General features: G+C 39.5%; 2 protein-coding genes across 4 annotated transcripts; one reads left to right on the top strand and one right to left on the bottom strand.

The window, feature by feature from the left end:
- Positions 1 to 1,388: 1,388 nt before the first annotated feature.
- rgs20 (regulator of G protein signaling 20) lies at positions 1,389 to 15,822 on the top strand (the record flags this gene model as incomplete). 2 transcript variants are annotated; one of them, XM_080861860.1, is made up of 5 exons in its annotated part: positions 1,389 to 1,577; positions 7,951 to 8,117; positions 9,477 to 9,551; positions 11,255 to 11,489; positions 12,221 to 15,822. In XM_080861860.1, the coding sequence occupies 5 exons, from the start codon at positions 1,389 to 1,391 to the stop codon at positions 12,407 to 12,409; spliced, it is 855 nt and encodes a 284-aa protein (XP_080717986.1). In that variant the 3' UTR covers positions 12,410 to 15,822. The 2 variants fall into 2 exon arrangements, with proteins under 2 accessions (XP_080717986.1, XP_080717987.1); XM_080861861.1 differs by lacking the exon at positions 1,389 to 1,577 and adding an exon at positions 6,259 to 6,322.
- Positions 15,823 to 15,973: 151 nt separating this feature from the next.
- On the bottom strand, positions 15,974 to 24,704 carry tcea1 (transcription elongation factor A (SII), 1). Of its 2 annotated transcripts, none has more exons than XM_080861859.1 (10): positions 24,484 to 24,704; positions 21,745 to 21,807; positions 21,552 to 21,657; positions 19,392 to 19,494; positions 18,899 to 19,044; positions 18,738 to 18,794; positions 18,025 to 18,179; positions 17,569 to 17,715; positions 17,328 to 17,399; positions 15,974 to 16,376 (listed from the first exon to the last, which is right to left on the bottom strand). In XM_080861859.1, exons 1-10 carry the CDS (start codon positions 24,556 to 24,558, stop codon positions 16,368 to 16,370), a joined length of 933 nt encoding a protein of 310 aa, XP_080717985.1. In that variant the 5' UTR covers positions 24,559 to 24,704; the 3' UTR covers positions 15,974 to 16,367. The 2 variants fall into 2 exon arrangements, with proteins under 2 accessions (XP_080717985.1, XP_080717984.1); XM_080861858.1 differs by having other exon boundaries at positions 18,899 to 19,047; positions 24,484 to 24,702.
- Positions 24,705 to 26,857: the final 2,153 nt, after the last annotated feature.

Genomic DNA, 26,857 nt, shown 5'->3' with positions numbered 1-26,857 from the left:
TAACTGATCAAGCACACACATCCATACATATGCAATAATACTAAGTGCAATAATCCTTTCTGTCATCGTTGTATTTTTACTCAGTTGTATATAGTATTTGTATTTGTATTCTATTTTTATCTTATTGTATATTTATTTTATTTTATTCTACTGTATATAGTATTTTATTTTATTCTATTCTGTACAGTTGTGTACTGTATTTATTCTTATTGTATTCTAATTTTTGCCTCATAACTTTTGCACTGTCCACTTCCTGCTGTGACAAAACAAATTTCCCACGTGTGGGACTAATAAAGGTTATCTTATCTTATCTTATCTTATCTTATCTTATCTTATCTTATCTTATCTTATCTTATCTTATGTTTTAACCTGTATTTCTTATTCAGTTTGCCATTGTATTGAGAGCTGTAGCCGAATTATTTATTCATTTATTCAAATTATTAACATATCAAGAAGATGTTCTATATCTGCCTATCTAAATAATTCAGGCACATGGTGGAAATTGGTGGCTCGTAAATAATTTATTACCCTAGTCAGTTGATAATATTTTGTCGTGGTTGCATTTATTACATTTCAGTTGACTAATGAAATCTAATAAACACAACCAAGACAAAGTTAAAAGCTTAAATATTAACACAAGAAAGTAGAATTTATAAATATAGACTGTAACATTTAAAATATTCCAGAGGATTGGAAATGAGAAGACACCAGCCAATCAATCACAATCAGCTTTGCTGTTGGCTGATGAGGTGTTTGAACTTTGTGGATTTGTGTGGATGACAGAGCACTAAAGTCAGATGAGAGCTCACACCAAAGACGTTAGATCTGTGTTGATCCATGCATGTCTGTAATAAGCACACAAGTATGACACATCAGAATCTTCTCAGTAAAACCCCTAATAAAAAGAGGCTGGCACCACTGTTGCCAGCAGATTGTATGCGTGCATATCAATAGCGTTAGACTTATTTTTGCTAAATGTTTCTTCTACAAGGTCCATTTAACAATTTCCATTGGAATAGAACTCAACATTTACAATCACAAATGATTCCAGGTCTACCACTAGTCCCTTCACTGTCCATCTAACTCAGACACTAAGACCTCCAGGCTTAATCTGGCCTAAGCTGGTGAGACGCACTAAAGCACAGAGGAATCAGGATTGCATCCACTGGGGACATTGTCCTAATCCCCTTCTGCCCTCTCCCTTGTAAACACTGTTCTCTTCGTCAGGGTCGCTCATGCTTTTCCCCACCTCTCGCTCTCTCTGTTGCAATGTGCTACAGAACGGATGCCGGGACAACATAGAGATGAAAGGAGTGAAAAGTCTGGATTTCTTATGATCTCAAAGAGACTTGAGCCTCACATGGTGAGTGAGGCCTCATGGTCGGAGCATGCCATATGCTAGAGCGGTGAGGCAGTGGGAGATCAGGCCCACGTCTACACTGCGGGGGATCAAACGCACTAGGGCCCTGATGTGGCAGCGGATACGGAGACTGGTCCGGGCCTACCGGCATGGTGCGGGGTACCCAGTCAACTATAATGACCCAGACCGAGAGGAACAGGAGATGGTGTGCCTTGAGGTATGGATGTGTAGTTTTTGTTTGTTTTTTTCTATTGCTTTTTAAAATTATTATTTATTGTTATATATAGCACTAATACTAATTCTACTACTACCATTTTATTTGGAGCTAATTTTCATGGAACTCATGCAGTCTCTCTAATTAAGTAAACCTAAAACTCTATAACAATTTAATACATTTTCCTCTGAATATATTTTACAGATTTTTCAACATGCTTAGCAGTATGGTTCTTATGTAAGACAGCGCCAATAATCAACACAAGATATCTAAAAATTAACAGAATACTACTGTTGACTATTGTAATCCTCAGCAAATGAGACATCCTTCATGCTATCTTTTGTTGTTACGGCAACCAGATTGCTCTTGTAGCATCATCAGCTTTTTTTGCTTCATGCCAAACTTCTATTCAGGGATGCACTTCCTGTTTGAACGGAGCTTAAGAAGATTAAAAGATAGCGTGCCTTGAAATAGTGTGATACAAGTCATTAGAAATCTAAAAACCAAATCACATGGTCAGTCACACAAAAATGGCTGACAACCTGCATTAACATCTCAGTGCGATATTTAATAAGTAATGACCGAATCAGAGTGTTGTGGATACACTCACAGGCTTACAATGTGATTTTGCTTGGAGTTTGGCAACAGAATCATTCTCGGTAAAGGGATAAACAAAGATTTCTGATGGCTTTCTGTAGTAAGGAGAGTCGTGTTGCTATTCACAGTGGGGAAGGGATTGTAAGAGACATGTGAGGACAAGGGAGCTGTTTCCATAATGAGAAAGGAGTCAGTGGAGAACTTGTGGATGTTGACATCAATCTTAGAAAGCCATAAAAACCCTTCTCATGGTAGACAATGATAAAGCACTGAGTTACACATTTTCTATTAACATATACTGATGAGAGCAAGTAAGGAGTTATCTTGCCTTAGCAGATGCAGATAACTAACTTAAAAATCGGGGCTTTGTCAGTCTGTCACCGAGCTGCAGCAAACGTCTCAATCTGATTTCAAACCGTGGACACTGACGCGCAGGTTGAAACCTTCAGATCGCCAGGACACCCTGACGTATCTTCACGTCAGAATAACTCTGAGTCTACTAAGTCTATGCTCAGTCTGTCACAGTGAAGATCATTCCTGTGCAGCTTTTGATATCAGGCTATTAAAATGATCGACTATGGAGTTTATTTGATTTGTTTTGGATAATGAACTTCACCTTTGGCACATGGATACTTATTTTCTACCAAAAAATGGCTTGGCCCGTTGTTATCTTAGCAAGGTCCAAGGTCCAATGAGACCTCTTTCCATTTTGGTGGGTGGTTGTGACTGCTGGCGGACTCAAGCAGAGAATGATGCTTTCTGTGTTCACTAACTTTCTTGAGTCAAACTGAGCTACTGGTACACAGCACCGATCACTCTGTGTCCTTAGACACTTCAATTCAAAGAGCGAGAAAGAAAAGGGCCTTCCATTCCTCCTCCAGGTTCGGCAGAGATACAACAGACAGTGTTCATGGAGCAAGGCAACAGAATTGATTCGCAATACATGAAAGAATAACAACCTGAGCGAATGTTCCAGCAGCGTTCACATTAATGCAAATGAACAAAGATGTGAAATCAAATTAAAATGGAGAAGCCAAGACTGTGCTTACTTTCTGGCATTGGGAATAGACATACATATTCTATACAGCAATGCTTAAACAAGTTCCCTCCCAGTTTATTATTTTTATTTATGTTACAGTTATTTACAGTTACTTATTATTATGTTGTCCCATGGTGACCTCCCGTCTATGAGGATGCACACCATCCCCATATTAGTGAAAAATAAGTTCTTTAACCAAAATTCAAAACATCCATATAGACGAGAATGCATTTTAAAATGCTTTTCAGTGCTTTTCTGCAGTTGGCTTTTTCATAACAGGCATGAAAACCTTTTGTAATCGTGTTCATGTGCTTTTGTTTGTGAATTTTATACTTGCTTTTGACATTTGTTTGATATGTTGTATGGTTATAGGTTTTGCTTCAGGCTCATGTTTATTCATAGATTCCTTTGCATTTTATTTCATTGTGTGTAAATGCCACCTGCCAATAACCACAGATGAAAATAACCACATGGCTAAATCTGGCATAACTGCATGATGGGCATAAGTGGTCATGCAAAAGTACATTGTACCTTTGAAATAAACTTAAACATTAGCATATGAGAAATGAAATGTCTATGACTCGATTCAGCTCCAGAGATCAGCACAGGCTCTGAATGGACTGTAAAACTCAAAATTACAAACAAAATTTTCATGACATTTAAGAAAGCGGATCCAGTATTACAGGATGTTGCTGTGCACAAAGCTACAAAATTATTTGTCCTGCAAAGTATTAAAAAATTATCCTGAAACAAATTTATTTGCCTCTAAATAATTGTGCTGAACTGGATCCCTCTGTGACGTAGCTGTTACGTAGATAAAGTGATGTTAAATTTAAAAGCAAAAGAAGTGATGAATCTGTGACTCAGTTACAATAATTAGCAAAACTGATTTGGCATGATTAAACTGAGTCTGACATTTAGAGTGCAAACAGCAATTTGATCAACACACTTCAGGGGAACAGAACAATTCATTACAAAACAACAACAAAAAAGCAAAAATGGCAAGTTAGATTCAAAGAGAGATAAAATTATATTTGATTGATTGATTTGATTGAACAGCTTCTCACAGATACCATGCATGATCTCTTGAAGTGTTTAAGTTGGTAACCATAGACCGTCTCCAGAACCTACCTGCATATTTAGCTCCAGTAATCAAATCTAAAGTTCATTCTGTCTCCCTTTAACCCACACAATGACTTGAATCACTTTAATCACCCACTGAAAGATTCTATTCATCTCGTCACACGGCTCTGTCGTCCTATTCTCCTTTGTGACCTTGTGTGTTCAGGCAAATTCCCACTTCTGCTCGGCCTTGTGCCATCTGAGGAAGTGTGTGTGTGCGTTAAAGCATACACCCACATAAGCATCATTTATTGCTTGTGTGTATGTGCATGTGTCAATCTCACAGGGCTATCTGTGGGTCTAACATGAACACAAGGGGAGGTGTTAAATGAAGTGCTGTGGAGAAAGTCACATGATAACATCTCGGGGGTAATAAAGACGTGTCAGTGCTCTAAGTGCACCCCGGTTGAGCTCAGTCACAAAGTAAATAATGTGAGCAGGAAACAAATTCACTCTTTGCCCCCTTTTTTGATAAAATAACAGAACAGATGAATGTCTGTTTCCCAAGTGGAGCCACTGGCAGTGTCATAGAACAGTACTGGGTTTTTGCAGAAAGTGTAAGAACAGTTCTCCATGGAGTCTCCACACTCACATTTTGTACCACTTCTTATACCAGAGTGGAATTGGTGAGATTATTTTTTAGGGCACCAGGAGGCATCTTGACTGGCAACATGGCCCCAAAAGACACCGCACAAAAGCTCTGGTGTAAATTAAGAGGAATAAACTGGGTGTGTTACACTTTAGTTCTGCAGAAAAGACAGGTATTGTGGGCACAGTGCCACCTGGTGATAGTAAAAAAGCAATACATGGCCTATAGTCAAAGCAAAAGTGTCATTAATAGCATATAATGGATCACACTGAAGATGTATGAAAATATATTGTACTGCATAATTATACACTGTAATGCCTGTGCACATGTGTAAAATGATCAGGGAAAACCAAGTGAGAGCTCATAACACTCCAAAAAGCTTTCCATGTTGAAATCCATGGGCACACTTTAAGTCATCAGGATGTGGTGTCTTCCTATGTTGTAGATGGACGGAGCACATCGTGTTAGTGCCGTAGCTCAGTCAACCTCCAGGTGGCAGTGTTGTCTTTTAGAATAACACGGGTCGCAGGCCTGTGCTGTGGATTAAAACACTCAAGTCTGATAGATAATACTCTGTAAAGGAAAGGAAATTAAGGGGGAGGATAGAGGAGGAAATAGAAGCCTATTCACTTATATCCAAAAGAGACAATTCACATTGAAAGGATTTAGAGGTAGAAGTATTGCAACAGTATTCAAATAAATAGTTTCGTCATCCCTCCCCTGTTTCTGGTTAAGCCTTTAAAGCGTTTAAACAAATATATTCTCCTGTGAGCGGATAAAACATACCGTATGCATCTGAATTTGTGCATGGCGTATCCATGCGTTGAAATATGAGCTCCGGGGTTTCTCTCACGACGTAATATCACACTAAACTTCACAAATGATTTAACATTAGTTGGCAAAGTCATGCCATCCTCCTGCAGGGTTTAGCTGAACGCAGTGGTGCACTTCATTAGCCGCTGAAGGTTTCAGCACCACAGACAGCGACTTCAAGCAAAGCCTCACTGGCGCAGTCACCCCGACTAAAAAGTGTTTTTTCCCCCCTGGTATTCTTGTTAAATATGTTGAGATTTTTTAATAGCAGTAGCGTTAAGTTTTAGGATGTTTTATTAATTTATTGTTTAGATACCTGGTACGAGTTTCTAATAAACTTGCCTCACGCAGTTATTCCTATAATGGTCTCTTACTGGAGTCTTTCAGTACCTGCTCAGCAAACCTGTGCCATACTGTAGGGTTTTATGCTCTTCGTCGGTCTACTACGAGCTTGAGAGAGGGCGCATGCGTACTGACTTGAAGCAGCCGGTTGGGGGGGGGGGGGGGGGGGGGGGGGAGCCTTATGTGCCATCGGATGTAATCAAGGCAAAGAATTACCTCTTCTCGCTGTGCATACATGGTGAAATTGTAAGTACTGGTAGAAAAAGCAATGTATCGTTGCACTGACATGTTGTGAGCGGAGCGTTTGAGGCCGTTTCATGGGTATTTTTTTCTTTTTTCTTTAATGGCATGTAACTATCTAGCTGTACAGCGGGCTTTTAACGGGTCTAGGCAGTGTCTTTTCGGTGGTTGTCCAGGGCGATGAAGCTCTACGGTTCTTCGTGGTGGCACTTCCCATTGATATGATTCGCGACTTGCTAATGCAATGGTTTCTGCTGAGAAATCGCCCAGGGGCCATTAAACCTCAGTGTCGTCCACGTTTATGCCGCTGTGAAGGAGAACAGCGGTTTATTTGGCATTATCATGATTTATTCTCTGAATTGATACGACCACCCCCCATTTCATCGTCTATGGCTGTTGAGTCGAAGCATAGCCTACTGCAATAGTGTCAGCTTTGAAGTACCCGAACACCTAACGCGTAAAATATGCCATTCGGCAAGGCGCACGAAATCTGCAGCTGAAGCCAGCTCCGAATCTGAGTGAGAACACGGATCCATTTTAGAAATGACCTAACGGTATTGTATTCTCTGAAGGATGTGATAGAGCGATGCTGCGGTTATAGATTTGCAAGCTGCGCCTTCAGCCCTCCCCGCCACCCGTGGACCAAATCTCTAGACATTTTTTAAGCATCATTTCTTGTGTCAGGTAGTGGCCGGATGATGCCGACAGCTTTGTTACATAAATGATCTGACAGGATTTGGCAGTGCCTGACCTGATGATGACACATTTGTTAAAATCAGACAAGAAGTCATTCTCTGAGCATAGCCTGTCTGTAGTCTATAGGCCTACACACCAAGGGGATTCTGATGAATACACTACAGACCTATAGTCACAGTAATTACTCATGTACATGATAAATGTAGCCCAGAGGTTCATGACAATCTGAGCTTGTCAACTACAAATCCCTCCCCACTCCCCCTGAAAAAAGGCAAATATTTTCAATATTTGCAAGTGTATTTAATTTATTGCTCCACTTGGATTCAGTGAGCATTGTAAATCTTTTAATGTGGTGCTTTTACAACAAGGCGTTCACAAATTTTACATGTTGGATTACAGATATCGAACCTATGGTCTAAAATCCATTCTCTGTTTTTTTGGAGTGTGTGAGAGAGCACACAGCCAGTTTGAGATTAGAAAGACTGAAATGTTCTTGGCGGGTGCGTATTTGGCAGCAGGCAAAACAAAATCAGCAAAGTGTTACTCCATACTTGTTTCCTCAAAACAGCATTCCTTTGCAGCGAGACCTCTGGGGATGCTGGCACATGCTTCGACCAGAAAGCATCAGCAGCCCATCTAAGAAACAGATTGGTGTCAACCTGTGAGGCAAATCTAAATAAATTTGATGAAGCTGTCCTGGTGAAAGTACCAGGGGGAAAAATAGACTCGTGATCAGGATTTCACACTATCATCAGCTCTACTGTCAGAACACCCAGTGATGCCCTTACTACCCTTGTTACCCTGGGACTGATTTGTATCACATGAATGCATTGCAGGCCAAGAGATTTTTCTTACAAGACAAAATCTCTGTTGAATACTATTTCTGACATGAAGAGTCTGAACTCAACGCCTCCCTCTCCCCTCCCCTCTGTCTATAGCCCATGGGATCAGAGCGGATGGAGATGCGAAAGAGGCAGATGTCGGTGCAGCAGGAGTCGGCAGCGGGGGGAACTGCACCGGCCCAGCAGGACCAGCCGGGCCAGGCTAACCCACGGGGCTCGAATGCATGCTGCTTCTGCTGGTGTTGCTGCTGTAGCTGTTCCTGGTAGGTGTTTCCCCAACTGAGAAATCACCAATTGTGGCACAAACATGGCCGACATTATTGCACACAAGGCAGGACGCTCTCAGCTACCGTGTCTCAACCGCAGGATTCAGCTTGTGCTTCATGGGCTTGACATTTTTTTCTTTTTTTTTTGCGAATCTGTATCTAGCAGCACTGTGACAACAACGAACTAAAGATCATGCAGGGAGTGCATCTGCTGGGACCATTTCACAGTTTTAATAAGCCCATTAATTGTCTTGATTTCTGTAGTGTTACTGGAAATTTAGAGTTGGAGGTGGAATATATATTTGACTCTGTAATTTTCTGTAATTGAGTACAGTACAGGAGCATATTTAAACGATACTGACATATGGCTAAAGTTGCAAGAAACTTTTAAACTTACAACTGAACCTCAAATATTTTGGGGGGAAAACAAACTTTTTTTTTGTGAGGCTGTTTAACCTTTTTCTGATAGGACAGTGGCCTCAGGGTGGATTCAAACCCAGGTGTTCTGGATTAGTTTTACAGTATACGCGTCTCCTGCTTAACCCACTGAGATAAATCTGCACCCCTATTTGGAAACACCATTAAATGAACTATTTTCATTATATAAGAGACAGTTTGCAAAAGCACCGCCATGCTGGCTTTGATTTAGAACCCAGGAGTGGACAGCCCACAAGAGGCGTTTGTCCGGTCAGTTTCCGCTTGGTGTTTGTGCCGTTGTAGGAGGCTAGGAGGGAGCTCATCTGTCAATCATTTATCATGACACTATTTAGTTGCTGCCCATGAAGCGTCCAGTACTTGGAAAGCAGTTGCAATGCTTCATGTCCAAAGATATCAGTGCAGCCACGTAACATCGAGCACACTCACACGATTTAATAAACGGCGGTTAAATGTGTACATACAGAGAGAGTGCATACAGCAAATTACAAAGTAGGTTTTCAAGCAAAAATGACAATTATTGGTCTCAGCTTCTTCTCATTATAGTTAACTTTACATGTTTGTGATCACGGCTGTTGGTTAAGTAAATCAAGCTACATGAATACACACTTTGGCCTAGAAGACACATTATGACGTGTCATACACAGTAGAAATAATCATTACTTGATTTCATACGCACATTCACTCTGCGTGGACTTGTGCATGACTTTAAAGGCCGAATATGTTGTACTACATTTAACTTGCACTTCATATAAATTATTGATGTATTTGTTTGATTAATAAATATACTAATAAAGAGCTTCTTTGTAAGCACACCTGCTAATAAAATGGAGGAAAGCTAAATGTATTCATAGTAACTGTAATAGTATAAAATTCTTATTTCGCACACCAAGTATGTTTATATGTCTGTGTTACCATTAGGAATGAAGATCGAGATGATAGGAACCGAAAGGCATCTTATGACGTCAAGGAAGGGACCACAGACTGTGAAGACTGGTCAGCTTATATCGCTGTACAAAAATGTGTTTTGATTTTTTTTTGTAGTTACAGTGGGGCAAAAAAGTATTTAGTCAGCCACCGATTGTGCAAGTTCCCCCACTTAAAATGATGACAGAGGTCAGTAATTTGCACCAGAGGTACACTTCAACTGTGAGAGACAGAATGTGAAAAAAAAATCCATGAATCCACATGGTAGGATTTGTAAAGAATTTATTCGTAAATTAGGGTGGAAAATAAGTATTTGGTCACCTCAAACAAGGAAAATCTCTGGCTCTCACAGACCTGTAACGTCTTCTGTAAGAAGCTTTTCTGTCCCCCACTCGTTACCTGTATGAATGGCACCTGTTTGAACTCATCATCTGTATAAAAGACACCTGTCCACAGCCTCAAACAGTCAGACCCCAAACGCCGCCATGGCCGAGACCAAAGAGCTTTCGAAGGACACCAGGAAAAGTATTATAGACCTGCACCAGACTGGGAAGAGTGAATCTACAATAGGCAAGCAGCTTGGTGTGAAAAAATCAACTGTGGGAGCAATCATCAGAAAATGGAAGACATACAAGACCACTGATAATCTCCCTCGATCTGGGGCTCCACGCAAGATCTCATCCTGTGGGGTCAAAATGATCATGAGAACGGTGAGCAAAGATCCCAGAACCACACGGGGGGACCTGGTGAATGACCTGCAGAGAGCTGGGACCAAAGTAACAAAGGTCACCATCAGTAACACACTACAACGGCAGGGAATCAAATCCCGTGGTGCCAGACGTGTTCCGCTGCTGAAGCCAGTGCATGTCCAGGCCCGTCTGAAGTTTGCCAGAGAGCACATGGATGATACAGCAGAGGATTGGGAGAATGTCATGTGGTCAGATGAAACCAAAGTAGAACTTTTTGGTATAAACTCAACTCGTCGTGTTTGGAGGAAGAAGAATACTGAGTTGCATCCCAAGAACACCATACCTACTGTGAAGCATGGGGGTGGAAACATCATACTATGGGGCTGTTTTTCTGCCAAGGGGACAGGACGACTGATCCGTGTTAAGGACAGAATGAATGGGGCCATGTATCGTGAGATTTTGAGCCAAAACCTCCTTCCATCAGTGAGAACTTTGAAGATGAAACGAGGCTGGGTCTTCCAACATGACAATGATCCAAAACACACCGCCCGGGCAACAAAGGAGTGGCTCCGTAAGAAGCATTTGAAAGTCCTGGAGTGGCCTAGCCATTCTCCAGACCTCAACCCCATAGAAAATCTGTGGCGGGAGTTGAAAGTCCGTGTTGCTCGGCGACAGCCCCAAAACATCACTGCTCTCGAGAAGATCTGCATGGAGGAATGGGCCAAAATACCAGCTACTGTGTGTGCAAACCTGGTAAAGACCTATAGTAAACGTTTGACCTCTGTTATTGCCAACAAAGGTTATGTTACAAAGTATTGAGTTGTATTTTTGTTATTGACCAAATACTTATTTTCCACCCTGATTTACCAATAAATTCTTTACAAATCCTACCATGTGGATTCATGGATTTTTTTTTCACATTCTGTCTCTCACAGTTGAAGTGTACCTCTGGTGCAAATTACTGACCTCTGTCATCGTTTTAGGTGGGGGAACTTGCACAATCGGTGGCTGACTAAATACTTTTTTGCCCCACTGTAAATGCATCCTCTTGGCTAAAGGCACTCTCTCGCTTATTCTGCACAGTCCTAAGCCCACGTTGGAGGAGGTGCACTCATGGGGGCAGTCGTTTGACAAGCTGATGTGCTGTCCAGCGGGGAGAAACGCTTTTCGACAGTTCCTTCGCACTGAGTTCAGCGAGGAGAACATGCTTTTCTGGCTAGCCTGTGAGGAGTTCAGGAAAGAGACCAATAAGAGTATGATAGAGGAGAAGGCTCGGGTCATCTACGAAGACTACATCTCCATTCTATCGCCTAAAGAGGTCAGAGAGCTTTGATTTAATCGTTTTGCAAATATTAGCGACCTGTTCGAACAAATACTGAAAGTATGTGTGAGTGTGAGGGCGCATCTAGAACATCTAGAAACAGCAGCACACTCCTTACATATTGAGCTTTAAACATCTAGTGATATAAACTGTTAGCATTAGGCAAAGGTTAGCCATTTCCCCCTGACTCCAGTCTTTGTGCAAAGCTAAGTTAACCAGTTCAAAGACTGTATATAAAAGATGGATGCAGCCTTTGGCTCTGAGTGGCTAAGAATGAAAAAATGACCCTGTTTCTTTCTTCCTGTTTGGGCACTTTCTTAATGGACTTCCACTCTTAATCACTAGTTTAGATTCTTTTTGTTATACAGCATGGTGTTCATTTTGTAACTTATTGTCCCCTTGGGGAAAATATCAGTACAGAGAATACAGAACAATAAGCCACTACTGCATGATTGTAAAGGTTTCTTGGTTTTACTGGTGTGATCCATGCCTTGAATAAGCCTGCTAGATGGTGACAGCTGCTAGATGGTGACAGCCAAAATGCTCCACTGGAGGCTTCAGTGAGTGACTGCACAGAGCCCTGGTCCATCTTTTCTTTACAGTCTATTAGCTTTCAGGTCGTCATCAAATTTTCAGTCGTGAAGCAAACAGTGACATTTCTCAAGGTTTTGTCGCACAAAAAGAGCACACGCTGTTCTTCCCTAACGGGCTATTCTCTCGACTCCCAGGTGAGCCTCGACTCCCGTGTGCGCGAGACGATTAACAGGAACATGCAGGAGCCCACATCGCACACCTTTGACGATGCCCAGCTGCAGATCTACACACTAATGCAAAGAGACTCGTATCCCCGCTACATGAACTCCCCAGCCTACAAAAACCTGCTCAACACCCTGTCAGAGCAGTCCCCTGAATCTTAGGGTGGTGATGACCTGTGATCTTTTAACTCTCTTTACCCCTCTCCCAGACCTTACCCCCCTTTTTTAAATTTTTTTCTTTGTATGTTCAGTGTAGGATTACATGAATCAGGCCTCGGGCCTGTCCCCTCCCAGGGATCTCAGCGCTATTGTGATCTGCACCTGACTGAAGACACTCAGGTCTTAAAATCTCCCGAGGGCTTGACATCACAAGTACTGCTACAGATCAACAAAGCAAAACACTCCAAAGGAATATGAATACATTTTAATTCTTTTGTTTTTCTTTTTCTTTCTTTTGATAGAAATAATCTATTTTATTTGTGTTCAGAGTTTTTTATGGTCTGTTGTTTTTTGTATGATCGTTTGGGGGGAAAATGATTCCTACTGTAGACTATATATTTATGAGTTTGTAAATAGTAAAAATGGAATTGTGGGTATTTTATGTGGAAACGCCTGGTTCTATTTCCTGCGTACAAAAATCAAAGCTCAAGTCAAAGGCTACACGTTAGCTCTACTTGCAGGCAGCTTTGTGGGGTACTGTACTGATTTTACCTTGTTTTCACCCCATTTGGTCCCCTAACCTCACACTTCAGTACCTGTGACAGCGACTTGGCAACTCCAGTTCATGTAGAACCTGTGCGTGATTGAGAAATACTGTAAGCGTGGTGATCAGTGAAGTAACAGAAAGTGACAACAGCTCTTGTCACGGCGTGCAATTCGTTTCCTTAAGAAACTCAAATCAACGATGGAAGGGTGTTTTAACTTTTGTTACTTGAGCTTAACCACAAAAGATTGCCTGTCTAAGATGTTTATTTGAATTCAAGTGTTATTCACTGCACACCTCATAGGTTTATTATAGTTTTACAAGTGTGACATAAGTAATTCTATTTACCAGATGAAGTATTTTTTATTTATTGATGTATACAAACAATACAGAAAAACAAGTACAAATCATATTTAAAGTCCTGTGATGGACCAAACTCTACTAAGCTGTCAAAAAAACTTTAAATAATGTTATTTTTAAAGAGTATATGGCTCTGTTTTATAGGTCTGTAATTTCCTAATAACGTTCCAGAAGGTTTCCTTGAAGGTACTCTAATTTGAGACTAAATATAAGGAAAATTATTCCATCATTTAAACCCAAATAAATATGAATTCCTATTGTTGTAAGGCCTAAACAGCTGGAATGGAATCTGTTTTCACGCTGAGAGTAAGAAGATTTATGATGCTCTTAAGTTTTAAATCTAAAGCTTTTCATTCTCAATTTCCGCTTAAGTATTTGCTCGTATTTATTTGACTTTCTTCTCAGGCTAACTAGACTTTATTCAAAGTCATTTCTAGGGAACCTTCTGGAATACACTTTGAAATTACCAAAAAATCACTATTTAAGATTACATAGCTCGTCTATGATATATAATTTGACATGATTATCAGTGACAGTAGGTTTCCGGCCAGGTTAGCAGCAACACCAAAGCTACCAGTCTGTGCTCATACGTTTTATCGAGTGTTTCACTGAGTAAAATTGGAGTTGCCAAGTGTTTAATACTTTTATGTACTCTAATAGTTTTAGTTGAATTACTTTGTTGCCTCACAAACGTGTCACTCAAAGACAAGATCCTCACATGGGGAAGTGCCTTGACATTCAGTTTTACGACATCTTTCTCATGGGCAGCGGTTACTTTCAAACGCTTGCCGTAAGCGTGGTTACTGGAGCGTGAAGTCAGTTTACTGGAAATTGTCCCTTTCATTGGCCAAAATATTAAGTGTTTTGTCTTGATTTCTTAGTCGTGACTACATCTGTTCACTTTGGTAGGGCAGAGGCTGACGACAGCACATGTCAAACAAAGATTGGCGGACAGGCCGGTTGATCTGAACTTCTTACCAACCTGCGTGCAATCTGAGTTGATGGGTTCACTGCGCGGATCAACCTCAAAACACAACCTAAGCCAGTGGTTTGGAGTGATGCCTATAAATGTTTCTTTCTTTTCTGTTTACTATATGAAATGTGTTATTTTGCGCTGAGTTTACTGAAGAATACATTTTTAAAAAAAATACGAATAATGTGAATGTTTACAGTAAATGGTTGATTTTTTTTTTTTTTCTGCTACTCTTCGAGAAAATAATGACTTGTGGGCATTTCGATTAAGATAAAATAAAGCACAATAATTTTACTGACTCTGGAATGATTTAATCAGCAAACTGCATGACACCAATATCAGTAAAATGTGTCAGGAAACGACTTTAATAATGTCCTAACAGCAAATTCAACCAACTCGGTTCACTGATAGGAATGGAAGAATTCTTTCAGTACATCTGCCCCTGTGTAAGTTTGAGCAGTTTAAATTCATGATTCTTTTAAAAATAACGCAGATCAGGTGAAATCCTAATTAAGAACATTTAAAATCAAAAGTAATGAATTCTGTGAACTCCTTGAAATACACGGTAACGTTCACATGAGCACAACATGTCAATTAGAATTAAACAAAAACACTTTAATTTAAGTGCGCAGAGGATTGTAGCAATATGCAGTTACTTGTGTACCACACTATTTTGAAATGCTTTATAAACTTTGAAAAGTTCATACTCTTTCACAGTACTGTGCAAAGGTCTTGAGCCGCATCTTCAGACAGTATAATATTTTTTTTTTTCCTGAAGGTCTTTTAAAGTTTATCTTTGAGAATTAGCTGCTTTTATCTTTTAAGTTTTTGTTTTGTTTGTTTGTCAAGCCACTTAACCCTGATCTGTGAAACATAAAAGCAAGAGATGAACCAGTGTTGTGTTGTTGTGTCTACACATAACAGACAACCTAGCATAGAACCAATTTTAAATTCTATATTTAGGTACAAAGGTAACATAGTTTGACAGGTACAAACACTCTGTTAAACCCATTTAATTAAATAAATAAGATAAATTCTACTTAACTCACACATTGACAGTTTGATTTAAAATTCATTGTCTAAAATTTTATGGACCTAATTGTAACTATATAGGAATATTTTGCTGTGTCTGAATTTTATACAGGGAGCTTCTTTCATAAAAATGGTCATCGAATTCACAATAAAAAAAAAAGTTGTTTCGTCAAAGGTTCAATTAAAAAATAAATAAGAACGTGAGATAAAACATATAGAGAAGTGTAATGTCTACCACCAGGCCTTCCTCAGTTTTAGCCCTTTTCAGTGAATAAAAAAATCTTAATCTTGTATTACTGTTCACTTTATGTGGTGGTGAAGCAGCAGAACAGCCCATCAACATAAAGTGGTTGCACCTGGCTATTTAAAAAAAAAAAAAAAAAAAATCCTGGAGGAAGCCGAAAACAATTGGTGCATCTTCCCTTCTCCAGCCAACGATATTATCCTGTCCCTGGATGGATTAATATGCATACATCAGCATTCGCTTTGATGTGATGAATATTCCATCAATTACAAATGTATACTCTGTAACACACACACACACACACACAGAAGATGTCTGTTCTCTCAGATCCGACCTGCTTAGTATAATTTTAAAGATTTAAATAACCAGAAGAGACTGAAAACCCATCATAAAAGACAGCTAATGAAAAGCAGCTCTTTTTAATCAAATGGATTACACTTTATTGGGAAATTAAATAAAACAATGCAATGTTGTGAGGGGGAAGCAAAACAACATTGTCCAAAGTGTTAAAACTACATATAAAAAATGCAGATAAAAGAGCATGATAAGATCCATCGCATATATCTGACGGTGAGAAACAACTAATAACGCTAGTAAAATAATTTTTAGGGGAAGGAGTTGAGGGAACCAACAATGAGCTCAATCTATTAACAAGATATTTACTTAAACAATAACCGCAGTGGCATCTTTGTATGGCATGTTGTGTACCATGTACCACAGAATAGAAAGCTCCAATCTGTTGCAGATAGACAGAATCTGGTCCAGGAATTTTGCTACTTGTAGGAGTGCCGTGGATGATGCCGCAGATTCAGCAGAACTAGAACAAAAAAAATTTATTATAATAAAAATGATCAAATAAAAAAAAATCAAAAAAATCATGGGATAGGATTTTTTGTTGTTGCAACACTGATCTTCAAGTTACAACCAAGTAGATAGAAGGCAGAGTCATGAGTCTTCTTCTTGGCCATGGCATTTGTTTATTTAAAAAATAAATTAAAAAATAAATAAATAAACAGAGCAGAGGGCACCATACGCATACCTTTAGAGCAACAAATTGCAATAAAAGCAACAACAGCTTCACACACCAGATATGTGTGCACTGTGTATTTAGTCACTATCACACATTCAATTAACATACACGTCGAGCAAGTGCGGTCTTTGCAGACCCTGCAGTCATGGAAAATCTACTCCCATGGATGGTCGGCTGATAATCTGACCTCTACAAACAGGCCCTTTTAGATTTTAATCAACATGAGCCTGAATGTGGCATCAATTAGCCGTTTTTCCTGACAAACAGATAAATGCTTTCTTTAATCATTTCGAACTGGCAAACATAATAAAATATCTTTCATCTCCTTTCTTTTAAAGGAAAAATATCAATATAATTTGAGACCAAGAACTTGGGAAGACTTAATTACTAGTATACCCCAAACCTGTATTACATTAATAACATAAGCAGGACTGAGGCTTAAAAGTGTAAATTTGAAAATAAATGTTTTGCTAATTTAACACCAAAAGACAGCTACTCTGTTTCCGTGACCCAAAAGATGGAACAAAACAAACAAAATATTGACATCAGCATTACGCATCTGCCAAACTGTATCTTTAACCATTTGACTGGTTCCACAACTGGTACATCTCTGCTGTAAACGAGCTTAGTGCACTATCTAAACTTCTATCGCTGAAGTTTAAGTCTGATGGATGATGGAAGTCTACAGGCTAATGCATTCCAAGACTGACTCAACAAAACCTGCATTAGGGCACATACCTTCCATCTATTTCCACATTCATTGCAGAAGACAAACGTGGTCATTGGCTCATCAGCACTACGAGTTTGAACCTGGGAAAGAAAACGGAAAAAGAAAGTCACTTAAAATCATAGACTACTAAATCAGCGTATGCTCTATCAATACCAATATACATGGCTTTATCAGATTTCACATTGTCTGAACAAATTAAATAACTACAACCTCCACAAAGACCTCTATAGGCAGCCTGCATATCCATACCTGTGTGTAGGTGCAGCTCTTTCCCTTGCATTTGCCGCAGGTGAACAGATCAGTCTGAGTGCCCCCAGTGGTGGCCATCTGGTGGTCCCTGACAGCCTCTTTGGTCAAATTCTTCCTCATTTCCTTCAGCTCATCACTGGCCATTTCCTACAGCGGTGGAAAAAATAAGTCAGTCAGTCAGTCAGTCAGTCAGTCAGTCAGTCAGTCAGTCAGTCAGTCAGTCAGTCAGTCAGTCAGTCAGTCAGTCAGTCAGTCAGTCAGTCAGTCAGTCAGTCAGAAAGAAAGAAAGAAAGAAAGAAAGAAAGAAAGAAAGAAAGAAAGAAAGAAAGAAAGAAGTGCCAATAAGTGTTTAAGTAAACTAAATCTGCTATCGTGAGAGAGCGAAATATATAATTAGTGACAATTACTAAGGGCACTGTTTGTCTCTTGAGATTGTGCCATCAACAGCTCACACACCTCTGCGGTCATCTTAGCCATCCGCTCAGGGGTTACGCTCCCGCACAGCACGGTCCTCCTTAAATTCGGGTTCTTCATATCCTTCAGATTTGAGATTCGGCTCCTCACGCGGTTCTTATATTTCATGTCTGTGTTCTTAAACTCTTGGAAGATGCGTAATTGCAGGTCAAAGAATTCAACTTCACCAATGAATTTATATAATAACAACAAAAAGAAATCCCCGGCCTTTCAGGTGGCTTAGTGCTGATGCTTCTAGTCGATTATTAGAGTGGTTAATGTAGTCATTTATCAAGCATGCCTACCGTTCTTTGTTTTAGGTTCTCCAGTGTCTCTTTATTTGTGTAACACGCTATAATTAAAGGGTGCTAGTGTTCAGACAAAACAAGTGATTCAAAAGATGAAAGGCACAATGTGCTCATTTATATCACCAGCACCAAAATACACAACAGACACTGAGAAGACAGTAGCTATATCCAGAACATTATGAAATAACAAAACTCTGCCTCTAAAGAGTTCAATCAGAGGGCAGAGATAGCTCAGTAGGTAGCGTGGTCACCCCATAATCGGAAGGTTGGGGGTTCAAATCCACCGAACAGCTACCCTGAGGTACCCCTGAGCAAGGTACTGTCCCTACACAGTGTTCCCCGGACACCTGATTAGTAATTTCCCCACGGGGATCAATAAAGTATACATTATTATAATGTAAAGGATATATTCTTCAATCTGTGCTCCAAGTTCGTCACAATCAGCACCAATAGCGATATAATCATCTGTAAAGGAAAAAGTATCAGGCAGTGGACAAAAACAAAGAGTAAGAAAACACAATTACAGATAAGTGCTTTGGAAAGTTTGTGATATTAACGTTTCAGATTACCTCCAGTCTGCAGAGCGCTTGCTAGCATCTCTCTACACTTAAGCCTGATGGAGTCAGAGGTACTCGGGGCACGAGGAAAGGTGTTGATTAATGTGTTGGGAGCAACTTCACTGGGTTCACTCTTGCTGCTGGAATTGCTGCTGGAGCTGCTATGGGAGCAATAAGAAGTGTCATAATCAGTTCTGAAGCAAAACACACTTAGAAGCAGAAGATATAGTAGGTGCTTTCAGCTGCTAACTTGTTTCCCAAGGACTCATCACAGTGGATGGATCTGAATGTCTGATGTGATGCTGACTTTACACCAGATGCCCTTCCTGAGGCAACTCTCCCATTTATCCAGGCTCAAGGCTTGAACTATGAGTACACTAGCTTAGCTGAGGCTTGGTTTATATCTTCTCCAACTCCTAAGTATGAAAGATGTATTCCAGGTGTACACTAAAATGGAGAGCATTGCTAAAAGCGTGCATGAGGAAAAAAAAGTTTTCCTTATTACCTTTCTTCTTTTGCCTCTGGGCTTCCTTGTGAAGGAGAGACGACAGGCGTTGATTGTTCTTTCCTCTTCTCCTCTGAAGCTTTATCTGCAGCTCCTGGCTCATCTGGAGAATGAGTGAGAAGAATTAAGAAGGCATCAGAATCAAGGAAGTGAGAGGTGAAGGGAAGGCCATTCCAGAAGCTTAATGTTAGCCTGCTTTATCCATCCCAAAACCAGTTATGATGTGTTTTTGGGTTCACTGTCCTGATGGAACACCCAACTGTGTCCAAGTTTCAACCATAAAGTTGTTGATTTGGGGTAAAGTTGCAAATTTTGGAGGCAGCTCTGCTTCATAATTATGCCATCAACTTTGTGCAACGTACCAGTAGCACTGACAGCAACTGTAGCATTATGCCCCAGAGCATAATGCCACTCCCACGATGTTGCTTGACAGTGTTCTTAGGCTTAAAAGCCTCACCTTTACTCCTCCATTCATACCTCATCATTTTCGACAAGGTATTTGGTTTGTCGATGTGGGCAGCTGCAAATTTCAGTTGAGCTCGTGTTGTTTCAAGTTCGGAGCAGTTGCTTCTTTCTTTGTTCTCACCTTCTCAGTGGACTGAGATGGTGAGAACTTCTCTAAAACTTGCTTCACTGTCGAGTGAACACACTGGTGTTTCCAGCAGTTTCCAAGGCAGGCTTGAGGCTTGGTGGTTCTTATTTGAACTGATAATTTTAGAACCTGTTGTTGTTTAGAGGAGACCTTCCCAGCTGAATAAATCTACAAATCTCCTTCTTAGATCTTCACTGAATTCCTTGGAGTTAGTTTTGAGTATTGCAGAGTCTGATGAGTCCTGTAAAACAAATCATTTTTATGCTGGCAAAGACACACTACCAGTTGTAGTTATGAGCGTGCAATCAATCATGATCACTATAGGCCTTGTCAAATTAAAAAGACATTGCAGAAGCTTCAGCATGTTTTAAAAGATTTGAGTGTATGTATATATTTGAGGCTGTATTTGACCCGATGTGTTTTTACCCTATGTGGATGAAAGAAAATCCAAAATAAATTCAAACTTTTACACCCAATTTTTTTGTTTTTGATTTTTCTCATTAAAAAGAAATAAGAAAAAGAAAAGTTCAAAGAAATTACTAAAAGCCCAAAATTACCATCACATTCATGCCCTTGACCACAAATGCAGCCAGCCATAAAACATAAGGAGCCTTTCACATCGGACGCAGCATGGGCTGCAATTACCGCTAACTAGAGCAAAGAATCCAAAATTTGTGTGGTTGCGTCATGTGGTTGAACTGGCGCAGCAGTAGGCTTCGTTTCTACTGGTCGTTCGCACAACCAACAGAAACATCACAGTGCGCTGCAGATGAAGATGACCATGGCATGCACAAGTACTGGCGCGCCTTGATTTTCGCAGCCGGAAATGAATGGGTTTCAGAGCACAGCACTGTGCGTGCCGCATCCAATGGGAAAGGGCCTTAAGGTGAGCAAGGGCAAAGGTATGCAATAAGAATGGAGGAATCAAGCCAGATTAAACAAAATTAATATTACATTGTAATTTCCCTTAAAGCGTAAACATAAGGCTGGGAAATGAGTGGCCTATGTATCAATAATCATTATGACATTCTAAACGGATAATAAACAAAAAACAGTGAAACTCAAAGAGAAATCCAGATTTTAGGTATAGATCCAATTATAAAAGAAAAGACACATTCAATCCCCTGCTGCGGTATTGATTTCACTTTACAAACCACAAACTCTTTAGGCATTTAGAAAAATTATAAGTATTATGTCTATTTTACACCTCAATAAAAACATCTCTTCTCTCTAATCTTCTCTGGCTGATGCTTGTCTTTACTCAAATCTTCACTCAAACTGCTGGCTGCTGTTCATTTGTTTGTGCTGCTGAACAGCTCACTTACTCACAACTCCGTGGGTTGAGAATTGGTGTCAGCAATTTATAAAAAGAACAAGAGGACATTTTTGACAGCTGGTGTACCCGGCAGAGTGCAATGTGTTACAGTAAAAAAAAAAAGGGGGGGGGGGAATTCAAAATTGGCTCGATTTCATGAAGATCGATAGGCGTTGATACAAGCATGCCTAACAGCTTTAGACATGCAAAAGATATCTCCAAGTACATTATAGAAGACAAAAATAATAATTACCCAAAAGCTTCTTCCATGACTTGATCAAGGATTTTGCAAGAGATGTAACCTCCTCATCTGTGCTTTGTTTACGGATGGCATTAACGGACATCCCGATTCTGGTAGACTGTGGAAAAGACATGGTGTCAGAGCATCTGGGTTTCGGCGCTGCCTGTGTCCAGGACAGAGCCAGAGAACATATGAGCAATGATACCTGCAGTAGCTCCAGAGTCATAGGGATACTGCGCAGCTCCTTCAAGAGATCCAAAGCTCCAGCCTGCAGAATAAAGCGGAGGGATGATCATTTAGACCATAACACACTTTTTGTTTTCTCTAAACTGATTACTCAGCTCTATCATCAACATGTGTAAGACCAGAGCTGTGTTTAGCCACAAGAAAACATAGTAAAACAAAAAAGGAAAATGTGGTGCTTCGAACATCCTGCTATGTTATGGAAGCTTGTGCTAATGGCAGCTCATTCAACACTCTGCACTGTCTCAGTAATATGGCAGGATCTATACACATGTTACCGCTGATACATTTGCACATCTGGCACAAACACCAAGAGCAAAAATTTGTTAACACCTTTTGGCCACTTTTAAATAAAAGACTAGTTAAAAGACAAATGTTGTTCAAACTGGCAGCTTCTTTGGATTCAATCTACTCCAGATTATACGTAATTTAGGAATCCTTAGATATGGAAGCTGAGCAGCAACAGTCTGAACAACTGATACTGGCCTTTCAGCCTCGTCTGCTTTTAAAAAGTAAGATGACACATCCAGGTTATTGTGACCAGTGTTTATCTTTTGGGTCACATCATCGGAGGTCCAGGTCTGCCGAGTAAAGCCACTGTGCCCCATTGGCTAAATTATTCTGATACCATTTAAAATGTAAGTTACATTAATGAAAAACGTATCCACCTATATGACTAACTGCAGTGCAAAGTTAATTATTCAGTCAACATTATTTTGGTGCTTCTGCAGCAATTGTGGTAACTGGTTTGACTGAGGAAGACACTGAGCAGATTGGCCTGTGCAGGTCAGACTTTGGGCACTACCCCTCATGTCTCTTTGAAATTAAATGTGTTAAATGTGGTAGGCAAGAGACAGGGCAGGACATCTGCTAAACGAAGACTGTAGCTAGATCTCCAGCTCTGCTAGAGTAATCTCATTGAAGCATGTGCAACAGATTGCCTTTATTATTATTACTAATAATAGTATTAATAATAGTAACACCAGAGGAACACTGTCCATTTACCATTTAAACAAACAAAAGCAAAGTGAAGGGGGGGGGGGGGGGGGGGGGGGGTGTCATATTTTGGATTTAAGCCTGAAGTACTTATATTAAGCAGACAGAAAAATGTACAATTGCTTTGTCAGTGAACTGGGAAAAAACAGAATAATCATAATAATAATAATAGTAATAATAATAATCTTAATGGAAATCTATTTTCTTTGCATAACAAATGAGATATGTTATTGTTAAATAGTGGAAAAACTAATTTTATGGTATTTTACTCAAACAGAAACCAAAAATATGTAGAACATGCGTGTATCCAGAAAACAGTAGGGTTATGAATGGGGTAAGCTTTTACAAAATTTTGGAGGTTTCACACTCTAAATTTTAGGAGTCATAATGACAAATTGCTATTAACAAAATCATGTAATTGTGTTGGGTTATTTGTCAAAGACATTTTAATTTTATTTGATGTTATCCTACTTATTTTGAGAAATTACAGACTTTACAAAAGAAAGTTATACAAGCTACAAATTGGTCCAAGCTCAAAACCTTTTTTAGGGGTATAAACTTCTGAAGTTTACTGAATCTCACATTTTTTCAAATTCTCGTTTAACATAAAATGTAGTATTTAAACTCACTGACAGACTATATGAGCTTATCCCAATATACACTTCCTTTCGCACACACAACACACAAGAAAAACAGCTCTTGAGGAGAAACTCTGTATAGTAAGCATTTTTAATAATAGACCACCCCTCTAAATTTTAATTAAGCACAAGAGAAATCATACTATTTTCATGTGCCGTTGGATTAGTGTAATTATACTTCAGGATAGGGTCATTTTAAGATATTTTCAGTGATCATGTACGCTGGGCATCGAACACGTATTCTGTCTATATTATCTGACGTTTAGGCTCCTATTTATAAGCTCTGTGCGGAGTACCATTTCACAATTGACTTGAAACTATGAAGCTAACTCTTTCCTTACACTATGATGGTAATCTCTTCCAATCTCCCGACTTTCATTTTTTGGGGGATTCTAGATTGTATGTTGGACTGTTACAGTCTTTTGATTACATTATCTTTTACACTTTAAGGTTCCGTTTATTAATCGAGGAAATAATCAGCAGATTAACGGATAATCATTAGCTGCAGCTTTGTTTATGTTTATGCAATGATGCTTGGACTACAGGAGCGGCAGCTTGGTAGCTAACAGTTAGCCAATTAGCTACTAAGAAACCTCCCCCAAACAAGCCCGAAAATGAAACCTAACCCGAAGGATAACAGAACAATATCACTCTAATTTGTTTAACGATTTGATATTCAGTCATTAAATTAGCTAAAAGTGACCAGATCTAGAATTGTATTATTGCCTTGCGAGGCCATAAAGCTGACAGCGGTTAGTAGGATGCTACGTGGCTAAGCCCTAGCAACATAGAAACCTGCCATTCACATAAACAGACTCGCAAGGGAGCTAATTAGCGGCTAACCCATTAGTCATAACAACAGGTAGGTTAGCTTTGGAGCTAATTGCTGAGGGCAAGGACCGGAAAACCATCGTCAGCGGAACAACACAACAGTGCAGAATTTTTGTTGACAACTTTGGGGTTATTTAGCACACGTTGAGCCCGATCCTGACTGGATTTTCCAGTTAGCGCTCATGTTAGCTACACCATCAGTCAGATCGGCATTCATTCCCTCACACACATCTTACCCCGTTTTTCTTCTGCGCCATTTTATCGATCTTCTTCGCAATTCTGATGACCTCCTCTTCTTCCTTTTTGCCCATGGTGACCGAGCTGGTAAAGTCCAAATGAATTAGAACCAAGCCAGAAACTAAATTTGCCACAAAGACCACGCCACTGAACAGAAAGCAGCGGCAGTGACAGCTAGTCGGCGGACCGGGACCGCACACCGACCGCAGCAGACCTGACTAGTAGATGCACGATGAGCTCAAGGGAACTCAATCGACATGCAACCTTCTGGAAGCCTGATATCCCAGAACAGCTATCACCTAGACAATTTAATCAAAGAGGAGACTTTCCGAATACCGAGATAAAACTATATTTCATAACATCTGCCAATTTTATCTTCGTACAAAGCCTGGATTTTTTTAAATCAGCATGGCGACCTGTCGTTAGATAGCGCCAAAGTGCCATCCGGATCTAGGTTCACAATCGGAGACAATCCAACTTGACCAACAGCCTAAACACTCCGGCTTTATGTTTTCACAAAAACAGTCACTCACACAACAGGTTACTGTCCAGAACTTACACAATTCATAAGTTGTAATCGCTTTGTATTTTCTAGTTAGTTCTAGTTTTGTTTTTTGTTTGTTTTCTGTTTGTTTCGATGTATTGTTTTTGACGCAGTTCACTTCTTTCAGTTTCCAGAGCAGGTTTGCTCGTTTCAGTTTAGTTTTTATTGTGTAAAAATGTTTATAGTTTTAGTTCAGTTTAAAATAGTTTCAGGGTTAGTTTTAGTCCATCAATACGTCACTAGGCAAGATCTAGTAACATTTTCTTTTTACCAAACTAACAAATACTAAAACCTCTTATATTTCTCTATATTATTATTATTGTTATTATTAATATTATTATTATTAGCTAGTTTTCCAAATTTACAAACTAATTTCAATTAGTTTTAAGTGTTTTCAATTTTCCATTCTTTTTTATTTTAGTTAGTTAAATAGTTTTTTTTTCAATAATAATAATAATAATAATAATAATAATAATAATAATAAGTAACTGACATATATATTACTGTATATTACTGGCATCAGAAACTCAGTTCAAGCTAAAAAACTAAAGTTACACAAGACAGCTGCCATTGTGCAGGAGGCAAGGTACACCCTGGACATGTTGCTAATCTATTGCAAAGCTATTGTGGAACCCGCCTAGGCTATATTTTTAACTAGACTTCATATTTTTGAGTTTCATTGCCCTGCTTTACCAGTGTGTAAGTTTACTGACTCATTGCATGTGTTCATATTTGGTCAACAAAGCTCATTCTAATAGATCAGAAAAGAAAGTTGGCATCTGACCTTTTGGATATAAAATGTAATGATGTTATCCTATTAGACATATGTGTGAAACCAGGTGAATTTGGCATTAAAAAAAAAAGCAGACAAAAAATCAGAAAGATCCAGCTTGTTCATCCTTAAGTGCAAGTATGTGTTTGTACAGATTCCTTCAAGGGATAGGATACAATATGAGGAATATTTTATTTAAAAGTTAGGAAAGGACTGAAATAAATAATTTACAGGATAATGTGACAGATAGACAGGCATTATGAAGACCTTTGGCCACATCTGTCACCACTGCAGAGGGTTAAAACAATGTCACAGTTTGCTGGACTAAGTGGACATGCAGAGTGGTGGTGTCATGGCTTCATTGTAAGCTGTGGTTTGGGAGCTTAAGTTCATGTGAAAACACAGATGCTGCCATCTTGCCAAGCGGTTAAAATATACAATATCTATTAGATTTGCCCCAAGCAGTGGTGAATAATGTATTACTGAGTGTAATTAAAAGCCCATGAAAGAGCCCCTGTTTTTCTGAAGGAATTATTAGATGGACTTGGGCTTTTGAAGAAGGCACGACTGTTGTGTAGTTCAAACTTGTAACCTTTGAGGACCACAATCCAGGCCACAGTGATGGCAGACTGTTGATCTTACACAGTGACACGACTGACTTGCTAATTTGGATCTTTGTAATCCAAAGAGACCAGCATGTGACATTACCACCTAATGACTGAAGGTTAGGCAAACACTGCAAACACTCTGAATAATTTAACAGAGAAAGTGCAATACACTGGTAGCTACAGTACATACAATGTAGAGTATATAGCAAAGAGAGGTTAAATGCTAAAATTAGTGCTAAAAGCCATGTAGTTTGCAAGAGAAATGAGGTAATGAAAAATAATTGTACTTATTTACATTTATTTACACAAAAAATGTAATGGATTAATCCTGACGACTTACACATGTCCTTTCTTCACCACCACTGTCTCCATCTTCTAGGATGGTACACGTTAGCAGGAGATATGAATGCCTTTTATTCAGTCGGGGCCAATTAGGAATTGGCATACCG

Source organism: Rhamphochromis sp. 'chilingali' (genome assembly GCF_963969265.1).
Source record: "Rhamphochromis sp. 'chilingali' genome assembly, chromosome: 16".
In the NCBI taxonomy this organism is placed as follows: domain Eukaryota; kingdom Metazoa; phylum Chordata; class Actinopteri; order Cichliformes; family Cichlidae; genus Rhamphochromis; species Rhamphochromis sp. 'chilingali'.
The sequence above is the reverse complement of the archived record's forward strand: the minus strand, read 5'-3'. Positions and strand labels throughout refer to the sequence as shown.

Coding starts and splice junctions, on each gene's coding strand:
- tcea1 (XM_080861858.1), bottom strand. CDS start 24,558: ATGGGCAAAAAGGAAGAAGAGGAGGTCATCAGAATTGCGAAGAAGATC. Junction 19,495..21,551: donor GTCATGGAAGAAGCTTTTGG/GTAATTATTATT, acceptor CTCATTCTCCAG/ATGAGCCAGGAGCTGCAGAT. Junction 17,400..17,568: donor AGAGCTGCACCTACACACAG/GTATGGATATGC, acceptor TTTCTTTCCCAG/GTTCAAACTCGTAGTGCTGA.